This window comes from Fukomys damarensis, unplaced genomic scaffold (genome assembly GCF_012274545.1).
Source record: "Fukomys damarensis isolate Sample0158 unplaced genomic scaffold, DMR_v1.0_HiC HiC_scaffold_24, whole genome shotgun sequence".
In the NCBI taxonomy this organism is placed as follows: Eukaryota; Metazoa; Chordata; class Mammalia; order Rodentia; family Bathyergidae; genus Fukomys; species Fukomys damarensis.
In genome coordinates this window covers 71,019,261-71,037,251 of record NW_022900936.1, presented here as the reverse complement: position 1 = coordinate 71,037,251, position 17,991 = coordinate 71,019,261, and the positions used below count along the sequence as shown (strand labels likewise).

Here is a 17,991-nt window from a genome sequence, read left to right as displayed (position 1 = left end):
GAAAAAAAAAAAAAAAAAAAAAAAAAAAATGGTGGGACAACATTGGCACAGCCTTTCTTCAGAAACTTGTTTTATTTTTTTAGAAACTTGTTTTAAAAGAAAAAAATACAACAGAAATACCAACTCTTGACCTACAGAGTATTTGTAACCTGAAACTACAATATAAGGATTCTCAAACACAATGAAGGTCAAACAAGTGATGGATGATACAGGAAGGGAGGACTGCAGATCCAAGTACTATAAAGAACCATCAACAAAGCAGGTAGCAAATACACTTTACTTAGAACACCAGAGAAGTGGTGAAGAAAGTGTCTCTGGACCTCCTCTGCATCGAGCAACAGTAGGGGAGAGAAATGGAAGTTGAACAAGAATTCACAAACAGCTGGAAGTAGTCCATACTTGAGGCAGGGTTAGGAAACAAATAGTTATCCCTTAGGGTCCCCAGGAAATTGGTTCCAGGAGCCCCTGCAGATACCAAAATCTGCAGATGCTTCAATTTCTTATACAAAAGAACTAGTATTTGCATAAAATCCATACACATTCTCCTGTATACTTCAAACCAGTCCAATATTACTTTTAATACCTAATAGTAGTTATGACATATTGTTTGGGGAAGTGACATTTTAAAATGCCTGGCTAGATTAATAAAGATCTTCAAGAATTTTTAATCTAGAGCTGGTTGGACCCAAGTGAATACAGAACAGCTGTGCTCTGCTTTGTGAGTAATGCTGAGGGGGCTGATCCCTTTAGCTTAGGGAGAAGTAAAGGTTGAAATGACTCATCCAACAGAATGGGAGTTAGACCTCCATAAAGCTATGAAAAAGGGGGAGGGGAGAGGAGGAAATGGAGAAGAGAAATCAGGACTCACATTCTCATGTGTCAGCCAGAAAGACTTCCTGCTGGCCTGGACACCTGTGGCTTTCTCTACAAGAACCTCTATACAAAGTTGTGCTCAGAGGAACTCCCTCATTAAAAGAGGAGCAATTATTAAGTTATCGGCACAGGACTTAAATGAAAACAGTAACAGGAAAAAGAGACACGCAAACAGGGAATAAAAGACAAAGAGCAGCGACCAGAAAACTTGCCAAAGAGCAGTGAAAAACCGCGATCCTAGCACTTGGGAGGGTGACGCAGGACACGTGCCGGGAGTTCGAGGCCAGCCAGAGCTACACAGTGAGACACAGTCTCAAAAAACAAAACAAGACAGAATCCCCAAAAATAAATAAATAAGTAAGAGAAAACACATTTGTAAATATGAGCTCAAAGCAGAGATACAAAAACAGACAATTTGATTAGGGATGTAGCTCAGCGGAGTTGGTGCCCACCTCACAAAAACAGAAAATTGGGTGAGCCGCCAGAAAGAGATGGAATGGGAATTTGCACAGTTCCATCAAAATATAGAATAAAAAAATTAAATCAATGTGACCACAGTGAAAACAGCACATACAGGATACTGCTGAAAGCACAGTAAAGAATGTGGAAAAAAGTAAAGCAAATTGGCAATGAGCAAAAAAAGGTAAAAAGGATCAGACAAAAATAATAAATATGAAAAAATATTCAAGCTGTGCACCTCTGAGGCTGACGCAGAAGATCAAAATTCAAGTCTAGCCTGGGCAAGTTAGCAACTTAGACGTTATATCAAAACAGAAATAAAAAATTAAAAAAAGCGTTGGGGATGTAGCTCAGTGAGAAGGCTCTAGGTTCAATCCCCAGTCTCTCCCCAGTCTCTCACACACACACACACACACACAAGATCAAAAGAGATTTCACATATGTATAACCAGTTTCCCTAAAGGGATCTAAAATAATTTAAAAATTTTTTTTTTCAAATAAGTCAAGAAAAATTTCCAGAAATGTAAGTGCACTGAAGTTTCTTGTAAAAGAATTATCAATGAGACAAATTTGAGCAAGCTGATCACATTTCAAAGATTAAAAATAATAATTTGCTCATCAAACAAAAATATCAAAACAAAATGGGGGAAAATATCAGGATGAATTCAGTGTTCCATGACAACATTTAAAGATGGAAGAGAATGAACACTGACTACAATATTCTTGAAGAAGGGAAGCAATTCCAAATTTTATATCCAACCTATTAACCAAATACAAAAGTGAAAGGAAAAAAATACCCAAGTCATGCCCTTAAGGGTTAAAAAGAAAATTAAAACACATCATAAAAAACTTGATGGTCAACAGAATGAAGGCTACAGAGGCAAATGTTTTAAAAAAATGAGGTTTTTTTTAAACCTAGGGCATGTTGCAATTTAAGTTCACAAACTAATGAGATTAACAATTTTTTATAGGCACAGAAGTTTCCTTTTCACAAATCTGAAAATTATTGTAAGTCTTCTTGTTCTTCTTTGACTTCAGCCAAGAAGCTTTTCTGTAGTTACTTACACGGAAACTGAAAAGGTTGCTCAAGTAGAATCATTCCATAATCAAATTTACCTCTAGAGAGCCAAATGGTCCAGAATACAAATTTTAGATTGGCACAAATGCAAGAATTTAAGGATATATTAATAAATGCCTGTAAGTTAAAGAATTTAAGTTGGATAGTTTTCTTTTACATACTTATTAATATTTATTCATGCACAGGATTATCAATATTTCAAATTGTTGGGCCAGGGTTTTAGCTCAGTGGCGCCACGCCTGCCTGGCAAATGCAAGGTCCTGAGTTCAATTCCTGGTTCCACACTCCCCCCAAAAAGAAATTCAAATTATTTAGCAGCAAAAGCTTGTTATCTATTAGTTTCATAGGTATAGTTCAGTTGGCAATGACTATTCTTAGAAGGGTTATAATACTAAAGTTGAAAGTTAAACCCACCCACCTTCTAGACTAGGTGACTGCAGCAAGTGGACATAGCAGCCACCAGCAGGCCAGAGATGTGCTCTGCTCTCGCTCTCCAGGCCACACTGAGCTTTCCTCTCCCAACTGTGCCTTGCACCAAGCAGAAAATAAACTCCCAGCAGCTAAACACACACACACACACACACACAGTCAAATTTACAGGGCTGGAGGGATTTAGCTCAGTGGTGCCATGTCTGCCTCCCATACAAAAGGTCCTGAGTTCAATCCCTGGTACCGACAAGGCAAAAAGAACAAAGAAAAATAGATACAATTACAGCTAATAAATTTTTTATTTATTTTCAGTAGTGAGTCTTTTCAGGTCTGGTCTTATTTTTTCTAGGCTGTGTTTGATTATTTTTGTTTTATTTGGTGGTACTGAGAACTAAATCCAAGGCCTTGGGCATGCTAAACAAGCACTACCACTGAGCTAGCTACACACTACCGCTTTTTTATTTTGCAACAGTGTCTCACTAAGTTGCCCAGGCCTCACCTGGATAGTTGATATTAGGTCTAGATCACCATGCCCTGAAATTTGACTAGTTTTTGGATATTGTTTTGGGTATCACCCTGTTAGAAATAAAGACTAGAGAAGTAGGAAAGATTTCTAATATAGGCAGTAACGCTGGTAGAAAAGTTTTCAAGCATTTGACTCTGGAAACCTGACCAAAAAGAAATGTGGAAAAAAACGTAAAGCTTTACTGCAATCTATTTTCAGCCTCCAGCTTGAGGAGCAGCTGAATATTTAGGACTCAAATGTTAAAAACACATTGGAGAGAAAGCTGTTGTCCTAACAACTGAAGATATTTAAATATTACTTTGGCTTTATTTTAAAAATGAAGTTAGAGAAGCAGGGTCAAAGCAGGATGGCAAGGAAGCGTTACTTGTATATGACACAAACTGTCACTTGTTTAGTTCACATTCTAGAAGCAATTCTATTTTGGAAACCAATCTACCTATCTTATCTATTTATAGGGGAATAGCAATGAGGAATTAGCAAAGCTAATATAAGGTTTACATCTTTTGTAAGCAAGGTCAAACTACTTTTTTCTTATAAATTTCAGTATTTTCCAGTACTGATTTATTTTTATTTTTTGTTTTTTGAGACAAGGCCTTGCTATGTAGTTCAGGCTGGCCTCCACCTCACAGCAATCCTGTCTCAGCCTCCCAAGCACTGGGATTATGTGTGTGCCACCACACCCAGCTCTTTCCAATACTGATTTTTAAAAGCAACTTTTGAGATGGACTGTCAGCATATCCCTGATTTTACTATAAAAGCCTGTAAGAATTTCTGATATAAGCAGGAGTATAGCTCATGCTAAGCATGAGTTTAGCATATGTAAGGTTCTGGGTGGGGCTCAACCCCAGCGCTGCTGCAATGGTAGCACAAAACAATAGGCAGACTGTAAGAAGCAGAAATAACTTCCCTGGGGAAGATGGCTAAAACTCAGCTAACGTGTTTGTTAGCTCACCTTTGTTTGTTTGAACTGGAAATCTTTAAACTCCTCAACAACCACAAATAAGTTATCAACTGATCTCAGACAATGAACCTGTAAAGAAAGAAAAATGTCAGGAACAGATTTCTGAAAAAGCTTCTGATAACACAAACTATCAGTGATTAAATATTTTAAAATTTATGTATAATAGTTTATTTTTAGTTTTTGGTACCAGGGATTGAACTCAGGACCTTGTGCTTGTAAGGCAGGCCCTGCACCACAGAGCTAAATCCCCGGTCCTATGCACAATAGTTTAAAACCACTTGTTGCCTATGTTTCTTATTTTTAAATTTCCCATCTCCTTAGTCTCTCATCTTTTTGATTACCCATCAGGTGCTCTTCTCTACGAAAAGATGAGGAGGATGCACTGAAGGCTGAAGCATTACATGGGCAACATGAATATGAGTAAGAAGGGGAAAATTAAGACACTGAGTTTATTGTACTTTTCTCATGGCTCTCTGTGGTACACTGTATATCACTAAGAACTAAGTTTGAGCTCCTGCCTTTGATGACTAGCCGAGTGACTGCACACAAATCACTTATTTTTCTTGATTGTAATGATTAATAAGGACAAGTGCAAATATTCATGAAGTTGCTCAGGGTATTAACTAAAATATTAGATGCAAATTAACTGTTTACCATTTCATCCCACAAATATTTCCTAGATGCCTACTATATGCCAGAAACTAAAAGCTTTGAATATACTGATGAAAAAAACCCAAATACAAGCTGGGTATGATGGTACCTGCCTGTGATCCCAGCACTCCAGAGGCTGAGGAGGATCACTACAAGTTCAAGGGCAGCTTGGGTGACATAGTAAAGTCAAGACCAGCCCTAACATAGTGAGACCCTGTCTCAGAAATCCAACAGAAAAAAACCAGACACAATCCATGCCCACATTTTCCTTATGTGGCAATCAGTTTTACTTTAGCTTTTGTTTTACTGAGATGGCAGTTTGCTAATCTTCACTTCTCACCTGCAATAATTCCTAATTACTTCTGAGCCAGAATGTCTGGTACAATTGGAAGAAAAACCTATGCTTTTGTACTTCACCAAAGTTTAAACTTTAGTTTGAGGCTGAAGTAAATAAAAGAAGTGTAGGGCTGGGAGTTTAGCTCAATGGTTTCGCTACCTGACTCACAAGTGCAAGGTCCGGAGTTCAATTAAAAAAAAAAAAAAAAAAAAAAAAAAAAGAAAGAAAGAAAAAGTGTAGAAGATACTCAGAATTTTTCTTCATAAGTCACACAGGGATCTTTGGTGAATTCAATCAGGAAATGTTACAATAACTAGTATAGCAAACTAAGATAGACATATTTGTAAAACAAATAAATATAGAGAACATAGCATACTAAAAATAGTCAAATTTCCAAATCAGTGCCCAGCAGAAAATGCAGTAATACTCTGAAATCATGTGACTTACGACAAAGATTCCAAGGTGAGACTGTAAACTAGAAAGTAAGCACACTATAACCAATTTAGAAAACTATTTTAAATAGTGCTTAATTCAAACCTGCGCCAGACTTTCCACTGAAATGTCAAAGTATATCTTGCCCCGATCTTTGCTGATTTTGCATGATGACCCCAATTTCTCTTTGATTTCACCTGCAGCTGTTTGCTCAAAGCCAGTGGGGACAGTGGCCCCAATAGTGATGTGAAGATGCTCAGACTCATTTTTTGTGCCATTTTCTTTTGTCACTGGTACAGATTTCTGGTTCTCATGAAGGTTCACATCCAGAAGTTTGTTAGTAGCTTCTTGAATGTCAGACATTTTGGCAATGTTTCTCAGGTCCCTAAGAGAGTCCCTTTAAGGGCAATACACACAAGAATGAGAAAGTCCAGACATTATCACCTCAGACTTCAATTATAATGAAAAACATGTTTTGGAAGGCAGGGAAAGGGTAACACAACCAATACATTTAAGTGAGAGCTGCACAGTTCCAAGCCAATGATAAAAACTTGTTAATAAGATCCAGCTTGGTGTGGTGGTACCTGTAATCCCAGCACTCTGGGAGGCTGAGGCAGAAGGATCATAAATTCAAGCCCAACCTGGGCAACTGAGTCACTTTAGGGAAACCTTATCTCTACAAAATAAAGAGGGCTTGGGATGTAGCTCCTTGCAGAGGCCCTGGGTTCAATTCCCAATTTTAAAAAAAACTTAATCTTCCTTTTACGAAGTACATTCATAAATTTTAAAAGGATTAACTGAACACTATCTAATAATTGCAAATATACGCAAGCGTACTACATGCCTGACTCTGGAGCCTAAGACTCAGCATTGAGAGAGATCTCTGAAATACCTGGAATAGTAAACCAATCTTCCTGCATTGGGGAGTGGTGATGGTGGTGGGCTTAACAGCCATCACCAGAGTTCAAAAGGTTTGTGACTCAAAACTACTTAAGTGGGGAGAGATAGCTACGCCCACCACCCTCGTGCTGTGGCAAGGGCAGGTGGCAGTGTTTAACGTTACCAAGTCAGTTCCTGCCCTTAACACGCTATTCCCGTAAAGCTGATTTCCACCTTCTAAGGGAGACAGCACGAGGACGTGTCCCGCCCCAGGTCACACAGCTCCGCAGCGGCACAGACCGGAACCGAACCCACCTCTTCCTGCTCCCACCCGGCGGGATCCGCGGTCAAGAGTCTTGGGGAGGGCGGAAGGCCAGGCAGAGGCAGCGAGGTGGCTCGCGATGGAGCCAGCCCGAGGTTCGACCCGGCGCAGGACGAAGGCAGGCCTCTTTTCCCACCTGCCAGCTGCCTGGTTACCGCCGCCGCTACAAACGCCCCAGCCTCCAGCACTCCGCGACCCCCGAGTTCTCGGACCACGCCGCCGGAAGCCGCTCACCACCCCCGGAAGCGGAAGTAAAGCGGCAGCTGCGTGCTAGGGGTGGTGCCGTGACCAGGCTGTGGGGTGGAGCGTGCGCAGTAGGCCGATGCGGCGGGCGTGCCGGTTGTCCAGCGTGCGAAGCCGGAGACACAGGCCCTGTCGCCCGTTTTAGTAATAAGTGACATTTGTGCTGTGTTTGCTGGTGCCCGGAGCTGTGTAAGCATTTTATATGCGTCATCTCATTTCTCACAACAACAATGAAGTGGTGTTGGCCTATTCCCGTTTTTAAAGCCAGAGAAACAGCCTCAGAATAAATGCTAGTTTTCACCCAAAATTTTTTACTCGGCTATTTATGGGCAGAGCTGGAACTTAAATCTACGTGGTGTGAGCACAATTCTTGCTTTTAGTTCCGGAGTCAATGTGGCTCAAACGTTTGTTTTTCTTTCTTTTTTTGATACTGGGGATCGAACTCGAGCCCTTGTGCTTGCAAGGCAGGCAACAGAAACACTGAGGTAAATCCCCGGCCCTCAAACTCGTTTCTGATCTTTATATTACCTTCACTATTTTTGTGCTACTATTTACTTTATATTTTTATTTATAGTTTTAAAAACGTTAGCCCTAAAAGTAAAGTTTTACAACTCAACAACAACAAAACAATTCAATTTTTTAAAAAGTCAAAGGACTTGAATTAGGTATTGCTCCAAAGAGACACAAATAGCCAAGAGGACATTAAAGGATACTGAATATCACTAGTCAGTAGTGAAATATAAATGAACACAATGCAAATGGCACGTTTTTAAAAGACAGGATCTCACTGTGTGTTCAGGCTGGTCTCCAACTCTTGGGATCCTCCTGGCTCAGGCTCTCTAGTGCCGAGATCACAGGCACAGGCCACCACACCCTGGTGGCAAATGGCTAAAATTAGCAAAAGTTGGACCTTTCCAGTGGTTGATACAACAGACAGCAGTCATTAACCTGCTGGCCACTGTGATCTCACCCTTTGAACAAAAACACACTCTCACTCTTCAGAGTGTACTTATTTTCCTACCTGTAATAAACGTAAAACCTCACTATCTTTTGGGCCTGTTTTGTGTAATTTTTTTGTTCAGGACAAGAACTTGGAATGAATCTCTAGATGTAGCCCATAGCAAGCCTCATATGTAGTAATTCTACAATAACATATATACCTAAGAGACTAGAAATGGATGTTCAAGCAGAGACTTGGACACAAGTGTGCACAGTAGCATTATTCATATAGATACAATGTGGAAACAACTCACATATCCAGAAACTCAAGAAAAGACAAACAGATGTAGTACTATAATCATGATGGAACATTACTCAGCCCTAAAAAAGGATTGAACTATGGATGCATATTAGATGAACCTCAGAAATATGTTCAGTGACAGAAGCCAGACGCAAAGATCACAGACATTATTCCATTTATGTGAAATTCACAAATGTATGAGACAGAAAGCTTAGGATTGGGACAATTGGGGAATGGCATCAAAGGCCCAAGGTTTCTTTGGGGGATGATGACATTGTTCTGAATGTAAATAGCAGTGATGGGTACATATTGTGATTATACTGAGAAATAGTGAATAGTACACTTCAAAATATTTTAAATGGTGAATTTTTCCTTAATAAAGGAAAGAGGAAACTGGTCTTAAGGGAAATTCATCTGCAGCTTTGTCTGCAAAGTGATGTTTCTCTCTCAGCATTGCTGGGAGATTTAAATGGGGTTAACACATTGTCAGGTGCATAATTAAAATAGATGGTACCCTTAAGAGTATATATAAATGGCTGGCATGGTAGTGTACAATTATAACCCAGCCACTCAGGAGGCAGTGGCAGGAGGATTGCCAAGAGGTGGAGGCCAGCCTGGGCTACATAACAAGACCCTGTCTCAAGAACACAAACAAAAAAAGAATAAGTACAATGAATTATACACACACACACACACACACACACACACACAGAGCAATCCAGGCGTAGTAGCACATGTCTGTAATCTCGGCACTTGGGTCTGAAGCAGGTTTGAGGCTACAAATTTGAGGCCAGCCTCTGTCTCAGGAAAAACAAACAAACAAACAAACACGAAACAATGAAAAGGCTCTTAGTAGGCTGTAAATATTAAGACCTTTATCTGTTTTAAAAGATAAATTAGCAAGTATTAGAGGTAAACTAGCACTAAATGAGACCTTGAAATAATGAGAGGGATCAAACATTGCAAAGAAAACATTCTCATGTTATTTAATGTGTATCTTTATCCTATCTAAAAATCATGTCCCGTACACAGGTGTCATACCTGGGGAGATACTAATGTAAGGCATATCACCCACCAGTAGTTATCAAGTTAGGGCTTCTTTTAAGCAACAGAGTTTACTGGACATCTGTGCTAGAGTTTATAGGCTTTTTAAACACTGGGAATGAAACAATGAAAAAACAGTCCTCAAGGATTTGACTTCTCATTCTAGGCTCTAGAGCTTATATTCTAATGGAAAAGACAGTTCAGTAAATATGTGTGTAATGTTGCTGGGATAATAAGTTTTACAGAGAAAAACTAAGCAAGGCTGGGGTGGAGGTGCATAGAAAGTTCTAGAGAGGGAGGACAACATCAGTTTTGTGTCAAGAGGTAGGAAAGGCCTCTTTGGTAAGGCAACAGAGCAGATCCTGAGGAAATGAGAGTTCAAGTCATGACCTGGGAGAAGAGCCTTCCAGACCAAGGGCAGCAACAGGTTTAGCAGAGTTTAGGTATAGCCAAGAGGCCATGAGCTTGGTGTGGAGTGAGTGAGGGAGCCAGAGATAGAAGATAAAATGGGTTGAGTGCTTCAAGCCAATATTTTGCAAATTATCCCCATGCATTACAATGAAAAAGTACCACTCTGAGCCAGGAATGGTGTGTGTGCCTATAATCCCAGTGTGTATGCCTATAACTCCAGGAGGCAGGAGGATTGAAAGGTAGACCCCAGCTTAGTGATTTATCAAGACCCTGTTTCAAAAAGATTTTTAAAAAGGGAATGTAGCTTATTGTGAAGGCCCTGCTTCAATAGATTTTTTTTTTAAAGGGAATGTAGCGCGGTGTGAGGGCCCTGGTTTAATCCCCAGTAAGGCTGTATATACACATATCACTCTGGGTACTGCCCTGAAGAATGCCATGGTGCAGGAATTGAGGTAGTAACCAGGCTATTGCAATGGTACAAGTAAGAAATGATGGTTCAGACACTATAAGAATAGGTGTGGTGAGAATTATATTCTTGTGTTATTGCTGACAGATTAGAAATGGGTTTGAAAAGAAGATAAAAAATAGGAAACCTGAAGGTCAAAACCTAGCAGATTTGCTTCTTGAGATTAACCATATTCTGCTAATAGATGGATGCAAAAGAACTTGGGCTAGAATCCCACAAAAGTAGTAAATATGAATTTATTCCCTCCTTACAGTTCTGATTTATTGCAAAAATCAAGAGTGTTTTAGTTTCTATGAGAAAAACCCTGATGATGTGCTCTGAAAATATTGATTAAAAAGAATCCTTGCCTGGGTGTGGTGGCACAAGCCTGTAATCCTAGCTACCCTGAGGCTGAGGCAGGAGAAAAGTTTGAGCCTAATCTGGCTAACCCAGTAGTGCTCTTTCTCAAAACAAAATTTCTAAAAGGCTGGGGAATGTAGCTCAGTGGCAAAGTGCTTGCCTGGCATGCATGAGGCTCTGGATTCAATCCCCAGTACTGAAAAGAAAAAGTCCCTTGTACAGTACCCATGTGGGACAAGTTACATAAAATATATGTGTGACAATTAAAGGCTTTCTCTGTAAGTCATGGTAGTGGTTATGCTGCAGCAAACTGAATCCGGAAAAGGAAAACACGCAGGGAAGCCTCCCACCTGTACTGTACTCTACCACTGAGCCACACTCCCAGCCCAGTTCAACAGTCCAAGCTTAAAGTAAAATAAAGTCATAGTTTAAAAAAATCACATAGGGCCTGGAATGTACCTCAGTGGTGCAGCACTTACCTGGCAAGCTTGAGTTAGATTCCTGATACCAAAAAAATAAAAAAAGCCACATAGTCCAGTCACTCCCCTGCAGATCCCTCTCCATTGCTCCTCTGTAGAGCCAAAGACTACTCATGCTTCATGCTTTTTGTTCATTTGATGATGACCTCCATATCTCCAAATTGTATACATTTGTTGATTTTTCAATTTTAGATAATTTTCTAAAGACTCTATTATTGTATTTCAAGTTTAACTTACAAACTTTACACCATTCTGTTTCCTCCTCCCTTCTTCTACTGTTAACGTTGCAACTCAGGGCAGTGTTTCTCTACATGAAATCTACCTTTGTAGGTTTAAGTGATCTGTTAAACATCTTGTTCTATCCACTATGGATAGCACCCTTGATCCCCTGCACTGTAAGGTGAAGGTTATATTAATGCTTCTGGCCTGACCTCTAGCTCTCCTTCCTTCTTGGTACCTTCTGATCTGTTTTATCAAAAGAGGGCCCAGCATGTCCTGCTGGATTCCCATGGGGGATGTAATTGAAAGGAGGGACACCCCACGCCTTCTCTTCCCTAAGCTACTGAACGAAATTCCATCTCCCCCAAGAAAACTTTTTTGGGACCTCATTGGAAAATGACATTTTTGTCTATAATCCTATTAAGGAAATGATAGCTTAAGCACCCATGAATGCTTAACCCAAAGGAACTTTGTCCCGCCGGGTGTTAACTAGAGGGGGAAAAAACCAGCCGTGCCCTAAATGAGCACTGGTTTATTTACTTTTCCCATGCCCTTTCAGGCGAAAGGCTATAAAACTGCTTTAGTAATATAAAACCCCTAGAGCTTGTGACAGCCTTAGTGACACTGCATTGAATTCTCAGGATCACCTGAGTGAAATTTATCAGTTCTCCTTGAATTTCATGTTGATAAGTAAATTGCCTTAAAAGCAGCTAATGCATTTTGAAAGGAACCGAGTTTGCTGCAACTGAGAACCCAGGCAGAGACGGTAAGGAACTGGGCAGCGAAACACCCCTGCCACCTAGTGGTTACTTGTGTTAAACATTGCACTCCTTCAAAGGGGAGAAAACATAAAAGGTGTCCTATTAGTACAGAAGCAACTCAAGCAGACATCCTCCACCTGGGAGACGTCCATTCCATTCCCACCTCCCTTTTAGAATCAGAAGAACTAAAGAACAATAGCCAAGGAGAATTCGATAGGTGATATGGGCAGTCACCACATCTCCACATGAGGTGGCAGCTGCCAAATAAAGTGCCTCAAATGAGCAAAATGAGGTCTAGCAGTGGGCAAGATCCCTCAGTGGTGGGCGGTCTAGCAACACCACAGGGCTGGAGCAAAGAGAAACAGGAACAAGGTCAGCAAGAACAGTGACAGTAAATCATGAAGGCTCAGGATCACTGCACAGCCTCTCTCTCTCTCCTATGACACTGCAGTCTGGGGCTGCAGCTGGTTTGATTCAGGTAAATCAACCAGGACACCCAGAACAACAGTATCGATAGTACGTAGCACGTACAATCATTTGTAGTATTGTATGGAATTTATTCCAGGACACCCCATGGAAATCACAATTCAAATATGCTCAAATCTCATATAAGATGGAATAGTACTTGCAGATGACCTATACATATCTTTAAATCATCTCTAGATTACTTACATGTGCAAGTAGTTGGTTTACTGCTTTGTTTAAAGAATAACGACTCACTGGGTGTGGTGGCACACATATAATCCCAGCACTTGGGAGGCTGAGGCAGGAAGATTGCTTTGAGTTCAAAGCCAGCCTGGGCTACAAAATGAGTTAACTAATAGTGAGACCTAACTAATAGTGACAACTAATAGTGAGACTCTGTCTCAAAAAATAAAAAAACAGGCCAGAGATTTAGCTCAGTGGTTCCGCTGCCTGCCTGACAAGCGCAAGGTCCCAAGTTTGACCCCCGGTACTAAATTAATAAAATAAAAAAACAAAACAAAAAAGGAATAATGACAAGAACAAAAAGTCTGTAGTACATGTTTAATACAGACAGAATTTTAAAAATATTTTCTATGTAGGCTGGGCATGTAGCTCAGTGGTTCTGCTGCCTGTCTCACAAGGCAGGACCTGAGTTCCATCCCCAGTACCAAAAAATATATGTATATATTTTCTATGACTGGTTGATTTTATGGATACAGAACCCTAGATGGACAGGGCAGATTGTCTCAGGCCTGGGCAGTGCATTATGTGCATTATTTCATGGAGCTGTGGGTAAGTTTTCCAAAGTCACCAAGCTAACGAGATTTAGAAACAAGATTCAATCACAAAGCAAAGTGCTTTGACCCATTTCTAGTCTCTCAAATACTAAGCTTTCCTGTTTCTCTCTGTAAGGAGGGAATGTGGGGTTCAACCCCTCTAACCCTACTGACCTGTGTGTAGAAGGATGGCTGTTAAATAGATCTCTAAGGCAGTTAAGATCCTGCGGAGAATATTCAGCCTTTCAGGAGCTGGCTTCTCTTGATTATAAAATGGGGGGAATGGTGGTTGGCTCATAAGTTGCCATGGCGATTCACTGAGCTGATGTGAGGTTTCTACACATGGCAAATGAGGTAGGTGACTGACAGAGCTAGTTTCCCACAGTCCTGATCATGGTAAGTGCCCCTTCTCTCAGTGAGGTTAAAAAACCTGTTCTGGTTTTTTAACTTGCTTTGACCTGTAGGCTGTGGCAGGTGTGTCACTGGCCAGTTCCAGTCTGGGTCTTGAGAGGCCTGCCAGCCTGCATTTCTACCCTTTTGGCCTGCTCTTGCCCCAGTGTAAGGAATCCCAGCCTGGAACCCTGTATAATGAGAGATCCTGGAAGTGGGGTGGGGGAAGCCAGTGTCCTGCCTGAGCCCATTACCACACTGCAGCCATGTGCATAAGCCTAGGCCGCTGCTTGTGCACAGAACCACAGGAAATGGCCACGTCATCGCTATTCAAACCTGAGTTTCAGGATAGTTCATTACGAAGCAAATTCTTAGGTTTTCAGCAAATGGTGTCTATTAGCTTAACTCATGCTGCAAGGGTTTCAGCCAAATAGCTGCTACATCTATTTTTTAGACTGCTGATTTTTTTCCTTTTCACTAGAATAGCTTGAGAGAGATAAGTTATATGAGCAAATGAACATGATGTATTCCAAATATGTCTCATCTCTTTATTTTTATTTTATTTTATTTTTTTGTACTGGGGATTGTACTCAGGACCTTGCACTTGTGAGGAAGGCATCAGAACCACTGAACTAAATCCCTGTCCCTCATCTCATCTCTTTATTAAAGCAGGATATTGCTGGGTATCTTACTCAGACTTTGTTATTGCTTGAATTGCCATTGCCCTCTGATGTAATACGGAAGGAAGCACATTTCTTCAAATATATTTATGATTTGGACTTTTCAGTGAGTCAGTTATGTTAGAGGTTTAATGGATGGACAGAGACTTCTTTTAATACAGAATCTCAAAGTCCAGGATGCTTTAACCTTTATTTTCTTTATAATCTCTTCTCTAAATTCTCTTTTGCTGTCCATACTTAATTTTTCTCTTCTTTTCTTGCCTTTCTGGCCTCTCCCCATAACAGTTCTTTATCTGAATAGCTGATAAAAAAGCTTTTTCACAGCAAGAGAAACCACCAACAGAGTGAAGAGACAACCCACAGAATGGGATTTTTTTTTAACAGCAAATTCAGATAAAGGACTTATGTAGAATATATAAAGAACTAAAAAAAAAATCAGACCCCCCCCAAATTTAAAGACCCAATGCAAAAATAGGCACTTGAAATGAAAAGACACTTCTCAGATAAAGAATTAGAAATAGCAAATAAATATATGAAAAAGTGTTCAGCATCACTGGTTACTCATGAAATGCAAATTAAAACAATGCTGAGATTCTGTCTCACTCCAGAAAGAACGGCTGCTATCAAGAATTCAACCAATAGCAAATGCTGGAGGGGTTACTGGGGAAAAGGAACCCTGCTCCACTGTTGGTGGGAGTGCAGACTGGTGCAACCACTGTGGATATCAGTGTGGAGACTTCTCAAAAAAATTAAAACTAGAGGTACCACTTGACCTCGCTATTCCTTTTCTTGGTATCTTCCCAAAAGAATTAAGAGCATTTTACCACAGTGATGTATGCATACCCATGTTTGTAGCAGCGCAGTTTATAATAACTAAATCTTGGAAACAGCCCTACTGATGAGTGGATAAAGAAGATGTGGGTTTCTTTTTTATACAATGGAGTACTACTCTGGCATAAAGAAGGATGAACTTCAGACATTTATAGCTAAGTGGATAGATCTCGAGACTATACTTTTTTTTTTTTTGTACCAGGGATTGAACTTGGGTCGTTGCACTTGTGAGGCAGGTGGTGGAACCACTGAGTTAAATCCCCAGCCCTCTAGACTATGCTCTTAAGTAAAATAAATCAGACACATATGTTTAAAAACTGCATTGCTTCTCTGGTATGAGAAACCAAAAGTGGAAGTAAAGAGTGAAATGTATAATGGATGTTTTGGAATGGGGAAAAAATATTCAAAAGTGAAAGGGAACAAAGGTGAGGGAGAAAGGAAGGCACAAGCAAAAAAAAAAAAGAAAGAAAATAGAGGGAAAATGGAAACAAAGCTTTTGTACATAGGCAGGGAAGGGGGACTTGGGGGGGGATGGGATAAAATAAAATAAAATTCATTTCAAAAACAGAATGAGATTTTCAACTGTTTTGTTCCCTACCAAATATTCTTTGCTTAGAAACTGCCTGGCACACAAGTGTGCAGTGAATATGTGTCGGGTTAATTAAATGATGCACCTGAGATAGTGGGTAGCGTAGAGAGGGTGGTGCTCAGCAAGTAGAAGCTACGACCATTCACGACTCAAAAAAATGAGATCATTCACGTTACTCTTTTAAAATGTTGGCTTTTGGCCTTTCTCCCGTGGCTTTTCATCCTCTGCCCCTTGCTTTTCTTTCTTCCTCCACCTGGGCAGATGCTCTCTTTTACCATGGTGTATTCCTTGTAGCTATGCTTCGCCGTACTTGGGGGCCATGGTGAGAAATGGTTCTGAAACTCTGTCTTGGATGGAGTGTAACTACCTGTGACTCATAGCAATGTAGGCTTGTGTATACAGCTCTGCTGTTGAGATGAGCCCAATGCTATTGCTGCTCGCTATTTTAACCAGAGACCTAGATGAATGTAAACAGGAAGCTTATACCGCCTAACAACTGCCTGACTGTACATGTCGGTGAGTGTGTGGGTGTTTCTAGTGCCTTTTGGTGAGTAACCATGCTACTCTTGGTGCTAGAAATGTGAACTGAATGGAGTAGGACTGATTTAGCCAATTTCCTTGTCTCCTTTTTCTACATAATAGAAAGGAAATGCACTAACAAGGTTAGGCCTTCTTATAGTCCAGTTCTTTCTCAGGCTTGTAGCATAGCAATAGAACCCCTATTGAAATGCAAGCTGGGCTGGCAGAAATCAAACTCACGTACCTTCACATAAGCTGTTTGCAAAGGTGAATCCTGTACATTTGGACAGCATTGTTTCCCAGGGATAGAAGGGGAAATAAGAGGCTTTGAACCTATCACTAGAGCCACTAGTACAGATGCCTCCGTTTCCTTGCACAATCATTCATGGAGGAGGATCTCCCACCTCTCTCTTGCCAGTCTTTCATATTCAGATGAGGAGTACTGTACTGTGAATCTGCAGGCCAGTAGCTAGGTAGCACGGCCCAGTACAGAGCAGTAGCCATGTGGTCCTTGATACAGCTGTTTATGTTTAGATTATATGCATATTTAGCTCAGACCGCTTAGCCCTGCTGGAGTTTAGCACAGTCTTGTGTATGTTTTCCTGACACATAAAACCATCAGTGTTCTTAAAACTGAGAGTTGGAGTTGGGTGTGGTGGCATATGCTTGTAATCTGAGCACTCTGGGAGGCTGAGGCAGAAGAATCATGAGTTTCAGCCCAGCCTGGGCAATTTAGTAACTTATTGAGACTGCATCTCAGAATAATAAAGTAAAATGTAAAAGGGCTGGGAACATAACAGTGTCAAAGCCCTGGGTTCAGTCCCCAGTGCGGCACACATAACTCAAAACAGAGCTGGGAGAGGAAGCAGGAAGCTGTGGAGCTTCCCTGTCCTCTTACCTCAGCATTGTTTTCAGCTCCTCCCTCCCTCCCAGTATTTGAGATTCTTTAAAAAAAAATAGTTTTGCTGGGGATTTAGCTCAGTGGTTCTGGTGTCTGCCTCACAATCTCAAGGACCCCAGTTCGATCCCTGAATGAACTCAGGATCTTCATACTAGGCAACATCCCCAGCCTGTTTTTACATGTTTTTGTTTGTTTGAAGACAGGGAGGGGCTAAGTCACTAAATTGCCCAGGGTGGGCTCAAATTTTGATCCTCCTGTTTTAGCCTCTTAGAGTGCTGGGATTACAGATTTATGCCACTGCTTCTGGCTACATCTGATCATTTTATAGGCAATAATTTATCAGACCTCTTTACTACTTAACCAATATCATGAACCTAGCAAACCAACCTAGACTGGGGGAGTTTTTCAGGCATTCAGATGGTTGTTTCTTAGTTAATTGGGCCAAAAGACCCCAAGCTATGCCTACCTCATCTGTTCTACTTCTGGCAGGAAAAGAACTTAGTGATAACAAAAAATGAGAGAGAAACTGTGCATGGTGGTGCATGTCTGTAACCCCAGCACTTGGGAGGCTGAGGCAGGAGGATTGCTGAGAGTTTGAAGCCATCCTGGGCTACATAGTGAGTTCAAGGATAGCCTGGACTACACAGGGAGACACTGCCAGAAAAACAAAACAAACAAACCAAAAAAAAAA

The 17,991-nt window shown here is 40.7% G+C and overlaps 1 protein-coding gene and 1 long non-coding RNA gene across 5 annotated transcripts in view; one reads left to right on the top strand and one right to left on the bottom strand.

The window, feature by feature from the left end:
* The window catches only part of Thumpd3 (THUMP domain containing 3), a 26,541-nt gene extending 19,354 nt beyond the window's left edge, over positions 1-7,187 (bottom strand). Inside the window, exons 1-3 of one of the 4 annotated variants that reach the window (XM_010618786.3) lie at positions 6,941-7,187; positions 5,852-6,143; positions 4,318-4,395 (exon numbers count right to left, since the gene is read on the bottom strand). In XM_010618786.3, coding sequence (XP_010617088.1) covers positions 4,318-4,395; positions 5,852-6,109 — 336 coding nt within the window. In that variant the 5' untranslated portion in view covers positions 6,110-6,143; positions 6,941-7,187. The other 3 variants (XM_033755980.1, XM_033755978.1, XM_033755979.1) reach the window with 3 other exon arrangements.
* Positions 7,188-7,234: 47 nt separating this feature from the next.
* The window catches only part of LOC104858522, a 38,684-nt gene continuing 27,927 nt past the window's right edge, over positions 7,235-17,991 (top strand). The window contains exon 1 of the long non-coding RNA XR_779163.1: positions 7,235-7,379. This is a non-coding gene — a long non-coding RNA (uncharacterized LOC104858522). The remainder of the gene's footprint in view (positions 7,380-17,991) is intronic.